The following is a 9,068-nucleotide window of genomic DNA, read 5'->3' as shown; positions in this document are numbered from 1 at the left end:
TTCTTAAAAACCCCTAAAATAAAAATTTCAAAATATATTTACGAAAAATACCCCAAGAAACATCAATGTTTATGAAGAATCCTTTCATCCACGCCTCTACGGGAGAAAGAAACAACTGGCGAGCTTTTCTCCAAAAGTAAAGTTACGCCTTTCGAGGAAATCAACTAGAATGAAAACTCGTGAAGTCAAAACTCAACTTTGAACATGAAAAGTGAGGTTATGCTAACAAAGTGAGAAACGGAGAAAAGGACGAAAAGTTAATGTCGAAAAACAAAAAATATGGAAATGATGCGGTCCTTTAAGGAAGTTGTCAATCTAAAGGAAAGAGTCTCGGAAACTATTTCTGAGCACTCGAGACGACACTAAGTGACGAGCAACCGAACTCAGAAAAAAAGTCAACGGAAAAAATTTATCTGTAAAAAATCTGAGAAGAAGGAAAGAAAGGGAAATGACTAGGTCATTACATCATTGGAAGAACCGAACAAGGACCGAACACAAGGTCACGCTGAGGAAAGGATCATAAAGTACTAAAGGACAACTCTAGAAGCCTCAAGATCCAACCGAAGGAACGCGAAACCATGAACCGAAAGAAAACATCTCACTAAACGAATTGACATACAACCGAACGTCAACCTCCTAAAGGAAACCAAGGTAACACATACCAAAATAAGGAATATGACCAAAAGCAACATGGCAGTACGAATAACGACTAGAACCCGCCCATAACGTACTCAAGGTACGGTAGCATCGATGGCAACTAGCACTCGCCCACTACACACAACTTGTACGGTAGCAAGACATTATAAAGCCCTAATTCATCACCTGCCCCTAACAAGTTTACCCGTGAAACCTATCAATACAAATGACATCAATATCCAAAACGATCATTACCAAAAGCACCACGGAAGCCAGGCATTTGTGAAAGTTTAGATATGGTCCAAAGATGTTCGGCCGAGCCATCTGGTTAATCCCAAAACTCTGATAACAATGCTATAGGTACCGCTACGCTTAAGACCTTAAATCCTCAATACTAGAAAACTGACAACCCTAAGTCTCAAAACACCGTTATCAACAACACTAGTCATGAATCCAAAGCCTGGCGAGTTTATGCCCCCAAGCAATTGGATCAGACTTTACGAAATCAAACAACATCACCATCGCCCTAGTCACAACGACTCCTAACAAGGCAATTAACCCAAAATCCTCTACGTCGTCCTAAAGCTGACCTACTACAAGGCTATGCCTAGGAATCAAAACACCGGATCAAGCTCACACACACAATCCCGATAACCAAGGTCACATACAGTACAAGAATGATAAAAACATGAACTAAACAAAATAATCAGTCATAAGACATACATATATAAGGTGACCATGTCACGACTCAAAAAATCAAATCTTAAAAACCAGATCGCACCATACAATTAAACACATAGTGCACCTGGGCAATCAAATATGCTACCTATCACATAAAGGTCAAGCATTAGAGATGTGCTACACATCGCCTATAACACTGGCATGCGAAATAGATATAGCAAATGAAAAACACATTATCTATATCATCACATAACTAGCAGATAGTCACGTATCCTAGACATGTTTCTAAGGCATGCTCAAAACAACAAGGAATCTAAACATGAAGAAAGGATTATGCAAATAACAATCTCACAAGTCAAAAGCAAGAAGGGATGAAATGCCTCTCAAAAGGATGAACTCTCTGAAAGTGAATCCCTAAAACCCTAATGTGTCCAATCTCTTACCATGAGGAAAGGAATCATCTCCCAGAATGAACCCTAAGGTTTCCAAAACAAAGAGTCTATAAGTCTTTCCCAAGACTAGCTTAAACCCAAGATGGAATCCCAATGCTAAACAAGACAAAACAATGACGCAATGGATAGTTCCAACACTAGCCATTATGAGACATCAACAGAGAACTCAACTCAAGATGCCAACAAGTTCGCTAAAAATTGGACAGGATTCAAACGGAACCCTAAAACACCACCCCAAGTCTAAAACGACAAAGGAGATATGCAATTAATTACACGAAACCACTCATACCCTAACAGTAGCTCGTAAGATCTATCCGGGGCAACACTAGAATGATCCTAGGTCAACACACCTATCCAAATCCCGAAACCATCGCCCTAAGAAGGCAAGACATGAGAACCTCGTTGCTGAGGCTCATAAGGTAACTTCCCAAATCCCCAAGGAAAGACTCGAGTCAATCCCGACTCATCGTCCCATGACACTAAAAACAAAGACCTCAATGATGTCATTATATCCAGGTCACCACGAAACCCAAGAGACAATACCAACTTGTTGGTCCTAAGGTCCCCTAGGTATTGTTTACCTCATCAATGTCAAAAACCTATTTATCAGTGGGCTCAAAGGACTTATTAATTCTCAATTTGCTTAAAATAAAGTTCAAGGGTAGTGTGGTCATTTTCTCATCAGCGATTAATCCTGTATAGTAGTCTTAGTGTGTAAATCATAGTGTGTCTATCTGTTTTAGCTGAAATTGCTATGTTAAGTGTGGACTCAGTTCATGAAAAGTTATTACAGGTGGTTTCAGGGGTAGCACTATCATTTCTTAGCTGTATTCAATATATATACGTATGCTCAGGTAGCTGCATTGCATTGGATTGGCTTGATTGAATTTGCATTGCTCTTTGAAAAGTCTCAGGACTTTTTCTTAGCTGAGAAGTTTAAAATCTGTTGCAAGGGTATTTTGGTACTTTCTTACTATGCTCGTGAGCGTGACACATTTTAGTGGTCCTAAAGTAAGTTAATATACAAGAATATTGCATTTCTTGGAAGCTAAGTCTTTAGCTGAATGAAATGTACAGCTTTGTAGTGTGTATGTGTGAATTCTAATGTGCATGGTGATAAAATTGCTGAAGTGGCCTTCTGTGATTGGCTCTAGCACCTGAAAATATCTGCATTGTGCTTTACTAATGATTGGCTAGAGGTGACAGGTGTATTCTGATGGTGTATGAAGTCCTGTGCATTGTGTGGCTCTATAAATATGTTGTTATAGCTATTTTGGGGTTAAAGCCTTTTGAGTGATATGAAAAACTGAGCTGCAGCCTATATTCTCTCAAGAATATTGAATGGACTTGATTTTTTAAGTGTTTTTATGATGATTCATGCTATAAAACCTCACTGATTCAAGCCTTGCTAGTGTATGTTTACTGAGGAGATGCTGTTGCTATTGTTATTGCTGCTGCAAGGGTTGGACTGAGTATTGAATTCAAGTTCGAAGGTGTTGTGGTCTAGTCTCAGGGTTGACACAGGTATAATTCACCTAGTTACACTTACTCAGTACAAAGTTTTGTTGAAAAACATGCTAAAATCAAATTTGGACAGTGAGCTCACCTGTGTTGCTTAATTTGCTGACTGATTCTTGGATTCAAGCACTGATTGATTATGCCTTGCTATATTATGAGATTTTAATCTTCTAGCAAGTATATTTTGATGAATCTAGACTGTTGAAGTTGATTTTGTGATAGAATATTGGTTAGCTACAATTTTCAGTATTCAAACCCTAAGGCTTAAACTGTGTTTTACTGAACCAAGGGCTGCAATGAACTTTTTGATCTTCTCATGCTATGATTCATTGTTTAAAGCTATAATCATGAGTACCACAGTGAATGAAGATTGAGTATGATGCTATTGAATGAATCTTGAGAGGAAATTCCTATTTTACCCTTCAAGTACTAAATGCTGTAAATTGATGTTTTAAATTGGTAATTTGGCATTCTTAGTTGTCTGCCCTATTTTAAATGTAGGAAGGACTTGTGTTTATTGTTTTACACCTGCTATGATGTATTTGGTGAGCTTAGAGAGCTTGTTTGGTCCAGGCAGGGTTGCCTAGGACAGGGGGAGTGTGTGTATACACTGTATTGAGCTAATGTGTGAGTAAAGTGTGTGAAAACTAGTGTCTACTTCTGTGATAAGGGTGTGCAAAGAGTGAGATAGCTGAATGTGTAACAGCTTACTTGCAGCTAGTGGATGACAGAATTGGCATTGGCCAAGAACCAAGGTTTTTCCTAATTGAGAAGGTTTCCTTGTAAATTCTGTTGCATTGCCTATTGCTTACTTGTTTTGATTGCTGTTAAGTTAATATTGAAAAAAGTTTGACCAATTCACCCCCCTTCTTGGTCCAACAATTGGTATCAGAGCTTTGGTCTGCTGTGTAGGGTTCTAGCAAGCCTGCATTTGATCTTAGCAATGGATGAAGGCTAAGTTACAAAGAAAGCTCCAGGGTTCAGTGGTGTGAACTATGATTCATGGAAAATCAGAATGGAAACATTCTTAGTGTCTCACTCTTATGATGTTTAGCATGCTGCTGTGTATGGTATTATGATTCTTAGTCCTGAAAATCCCTCTGAAGCTGATAAAATTGATGTAGCTAATGATAGTAAAGCCAAACATGTCTTTTACTGTGCTTTGAAGCAACAAGAGTTCACTAGAGTCAAGAATTGCAAGTTAGTTAAAGAATTATGGGACTCTCTTCAGGCTGCTCATGAAGGAAGTACTATTATTAAAAAAAATAAGATTCAGCTCTACAAAGTTTAATATGAAGCTTGTAAGATGGAGGAAAGGGAAACTGTGGCTGAGTATTTGTTTAGGATCAATGACATTGTCAATAACATGAAATCCCTTGGTGAAGACATTAAAGACTCTGATGTTTGTAAGAAGATACTTAGGTTTCTTACACCTAGATTCAATGCAAAGGTTACAATTCTTGAGGATAAAGACTTATCTTAATTGAAGATTAATGATGTATAAGTTTCTCTTATAGCCTATGAAATGAGAATTGGAACTCTAATTGTTCAAAGAAGAGAAGCTGCACTTAAAGCCAAAGAAGTTACTGAAGAATCTGAACGAAAGTCTGAAGAAGATGATCTTGAAGAGGATGAAGTGGCCTATATGTCAAAGAAGTTCAAAAAATTCAGGTTTAAGAAGAGAAGTCAATCCCAAAATCTAACTTGTTATGGTTGTGGCAAGCTTGGCCATTATGTCTCAAGTTGTCCAACTTTAAAAGGGCAAAACCAAAGGAAGAAAGAAGGGGGAAACTTTAAGGGAAGATTTGGAAGGAAGGCTTTTATTTCAGATTGGGATTCAATTTCTGAAGAAGATAAACCTGAAGAATCAAAAGAAGATGAGTGTTTGTTTATGGCTATTCTTAAAACACCACAGACAGCAACTGAAGTTGAAGAAGGTAGGGAAGACAGTGACTCAAAGATTGAAGAAATACTTAAAGAATGTGAGAGATTTGCTGTGAAGTGCAATCAACAAAAGTCTCAGCTGAAAGCCCTCAGTTTTGAATTACAAAAATCCAAACAACTTCTTGTTAAACTCTTCAAACTTAAGTTGTCAACCTTGTGTTCAGTTTCTCTTATCTTCTCAAGTCTAATGAAGTCTCAATCCTATACTGAATGGTCAACCAAAAGATGTAGAGAAGAAATCTCACTGATTCTTGAAGAAAGGTCTATGAAAATGATTGAGATTTGGAAGCACTACACAAAGCAAATCGGGAAGACTGGAATTGGTTACATCTGTGACACTGTAACTAAAGTTAAACAAAATGACACTGTGTTTGTTAAGGCACCCTCAGGTGAAGTATATGCAAGATTTCCAATTATAAAACCCTCGAGATCAAATTATGATTTACTTGACAACACCTATAGCAACTTAAGGTTGAATGAAAGTGATTTTGTCACATCATCCTTCAGGAATTTCAAAGTTACCAAAATGTATGTGAAGAAGTCTGACTTAACTCAAGTTCAGAAAGTCAAAGATAATAGATCTCTTGTGAAGTCTAAGATGATGTGGATACCAAAGAGAATGAATGATGTGAGTATGTTAGTGTATACAACTTTTAAAGCTGGTAACACTAATGACAAATGGTATGTTGACAGTAGTTGCTCAAGACACATGACAGGTGATGGTTCCAAGTTTGTTTCTCTAAAAAACTTTGATGAAGGAAATGTTATCTTTGGAGATAATCAAAAGGCCAAGATAATTGGTATTGTGACTATTAGTAAGCCTGATGAATTTCCTGAGATCAAAGAGGTATTACTTGTTGAAGGCCTCAAACACAATCTTCTAAGTGTGAGTCAACTGTGTGACAATGGGAAGAAGGTGTGTTTTGATAAAGAGAAGTGTAATGTTGTTGACATTGAATTAGAAAAGGTCATATTCTCAGCTTGCAGATCCTCTAGAAATGTGTACACAGTCTATGAAGAAGCTACTTACTATAATTTGACCTCTCTAGATGAAGCTATACTGTGGCATAAGAGACTCGGTCATCTTCACTCAAAAAATCTAATCAAAATCCTGAAGTTAAAAGCAGTGAAAGGCCTACCTAATTTAAAATTCAGTGATAATCATCTCTGCAAAGCCTGTCAACAAGGAAAATAAACTAAAGTGTCATTCCCTTCCAAAGAAATCAATACATCCAGAGCTTTTGATTTGATATATATGGATCTCTGTGGTCCTGCTAGAACTACAAGCATTGGTGGAAGTAAGTATTTTATGCTACTCGATGATTTCAGTAGAATGGTGTGGGTTTACTTTCTAAAGAGAAGTCTGATGCTATAACACACTTTATTAAGTTTGTAAATCTTGTTGAGAATGAAAGAAGTTGTACTGTGAAGAGGCTTAGATTTGATTTTGGTTCTGAATTTACAATGAGGGAATTTGAAAGTTATTATGATGTAAAAGGTATCAAGAAAGAGTTCTCAGCTGTAGCTACTCCTCAACAAAATGGGGTTGTGGAAAGGAAGAATAGGACTGTTTAGGAGATGGGGAGAACTATACTACTTGAAAAGGTCTTGCAAAGGGATTTTGGGCTGAAGCTGTTAATATTGCTGTGTATATCATCAACAGGGTACTTCTTACACCTAATTCATCTAAAACTTCTTTTAAACTATGGTATGGGAGACCTGCAACAGTTCATTACTTTAAAATGTTTGGCAGCAGGTGTTTCATTCTCAATCATATAGAGAACTTAGGGAAATTTGATTCCAACGCTGATGAAGGGATATTCTTGGGATACTCTACCAAAAGCAAGGCTTACAGATGCTATAATCTCAGATCCTCCAAGGTTATTGAATTAATTCTGTTAAATTTGATGAAACTCCTCAATTCAGCATCAATGATGATAGTAGTTCTATACCAGGATCAACAGAAGCCAGTCCCTCTCATTCTGTTCAAGGGTTAAATGAGTCTGTTAAATCCACTTCAGGACTTGATGATCATAGGGAGGTCATTTATCCAGAATTACAGAAACAAGTTCAAGCAAAAACGTCATTGGTTCTCCTCAGGCTGGTGTTCAAACAAGAAACAAGAATAGACTCAATGAATGAGAATCTGATGATGGTGAAGAATATAGTCATTTTGCAATGTTATCCTCAATTGAACCAAAGTCTTATTCTGAAGCACAGAAAAGTGAAGATTGGATTGTTGCCATGAAAGAAGAACTTGATCAAATTCACAAGAATGACACTTGGACACTGATTCTTAAACCTGCAGCTAAGAATGTTATTGGTTCCAAATGGATTTACAGAAACAAGTTGGACGAAAAAGGGACAGTTATCAGAAACAAAGCTAGATTGGTGTGTAAAGGATACTCTCAAAAAGCTGGTATTGACTATGATGAAACTTTTACCCTAGTTGCTAGGATGGAATCCATTAGAATGCTCCTGTCTTTTGCTTGTCATAAACAAGTCAAAGTGTATCAAATGGATGTTAAGTCTGCCTTTTTGAATGGAGAGCTAAATAAAGAAGTATACTTGGAACAACCTGAAGTTTTTAAAGATCCCAGGTATCCCTCTTATGTTTTCAACTTAAACAAGGCCTTGTATGGTCTCATACAGGCTCCTAGGGCTTAGTATGAAGAGCTGCAACAATTCTTGGTTGAACAAGGTTTTCATAGAGGAAAAGTAGATAACATTCTTTATTTCAAGCTTCATTAAGATTAGTCTCTTATTCTTCAAATCTATGTTGATAACATCATATTTTGTGGCTCAGATACCTCTTTAGCCTCAAAGTTTGCCAATTTAATGAAAACCAGATTTGAAATGTCACTTTTGGGAACTCTCAGATACTTCTTAGGCCTTTAAATCCATCAAACTTCCAAAGGGATCTTCATTTCTCAATAGAAGTATACCTCTGAGCTACTTAAAAAATTCAATATGAATGATTGCAAATTTGTTTCAACTCCACTATGTCCTAATACCAAGCTATCTCTTGAGTGTACCACAGAATCTGTTCCCTCTACTCTTTGTAGGTCTATCATTAGAAGTCTATTGTGTCTCACAGCTTCAAGACTTGATATTATGTATTCTGTGGGTTTAGTAGCAAGGTTTCAAAGCAATCCAAGAATCTCTCATCTTCAAGCTGCCAAAAGAATTCTTATATATGTCAAGGGTACTATCTCCTATTGTCTACATTATATCTTCTCACCTACATTGTCTATTACAGCCTTTTCAGATGTTGATTGGGTGGATCCTTACCTGACAGAAAAAGTACATTTGGATGTTGCTATCTTCTTGGTTCCAACTTAGTCTCTTGGTTAAGCAAGAAGCAAGATACTGTCTTTTTATCTACTTCAAAAGCTGAATACATAGCTGTTTCTTAGGCTGGTTCCCAACTTCTTTGGATGCACACTACTCTTGCAGATCTTGGTCTTCAATTCTCAGGTCCTCCTAAGCTTTACTGTGATAATCAAAGTGCCATTGCAATAAGTAAGAATCCCACACTTCACTAGAAGAGCAAACATATTGACATCAGGTATCACTTTCTTAGAAACAAATTCCAGAAAGGTCTTATTGACATCACTTATTTTCCCACTGAAGATTAACTGGCAGATATCATGACCAAACCTCTTCTCTCTCAAAGATTTTCAACCTTTAGAGATTTTCTCAGGGTTATTCAACCACCTTTCTAAGCTTATCATTGTTGGTCCTTCTCACCTTTTGTCCTTCAATGTCAAAAAGGGGGAGAATGGACTGAAATAAGGGTAGTTTTTCAGCTATCCCTTTTCTTGATTTGTTGTTATT

General features: G+C 37.1%; 1 protein-coding gene across 1 annotated transcript; it reads left to right on the top strand.

The window, feature by feature from the left end:
* The first annotated feature begins 4,593 nt into the window (after positions 1-4,593).
* Positions 4,594-8,573, top strand: LOC132277427 (uncharacterized). The gene is made up of 5 exons (XM_059779287.1): positions 4,594-4,693; positions 4,805-6,296; positions 7,158-7,335; positions 7,452-7,831; positions 8,297-8,573. The coding sequence occupies exons 1-5, from the start codon at positions 4,594-4,596 to the stop codon at positions 8,571-8,573; spliced, it is 2,427 nt and encodes an 808-aa protein (XP_059635270.1).
* Positions 8,574-9,068: the final 495 nt, after the last annotated feature.

The sequence above is a fragment of the Cornus florida genome, unplaced genomic scaffold (genome assembly GCF_030987335.1).
Source record: "Cornus florida cultivar Cherokee Brave unplaced genomic scaffold, ASM3098733v1 CherokeeBrave_3.0.0_Hap2_Chr10, whole genome shotgun sequence".
In the NCBI taxonomy this organism is placed as follows: Eukaryota; Viridiplantae; Streptophyta; class Magnoliopsida; order Cornales; family Cornaceae; genus Cornus; species Cornus florida.
This window is presented reverse-complemented; position numbering and strand designations above follow the sequence as displayed.

Excerpts from the sequence above, each read along its gene's own strand:
- LOC132277427 (XM_059779287.1), top strand. The coding sequence starts at position 4,594 with ATGGAGGAAAGGGAAACTGTGGCTGAGTATTTGTTTAGGATCAATGAC. Across the intron at positions 4,694-4,804 it reads CATTAAAGACTCTGATGTTT|CCTATGAAATGAGAATTGGA; the intron begins GTAAGAAGATAC and ends TTTCTCTTATAG. Across the intron at positions 6,297-7,157 it reads CTAGATGAAGCTATACTGTG|CATCAATGATGATAGTAGTT; the intron begins GCATAAGAGACT and ends TCCTCAATTCAG.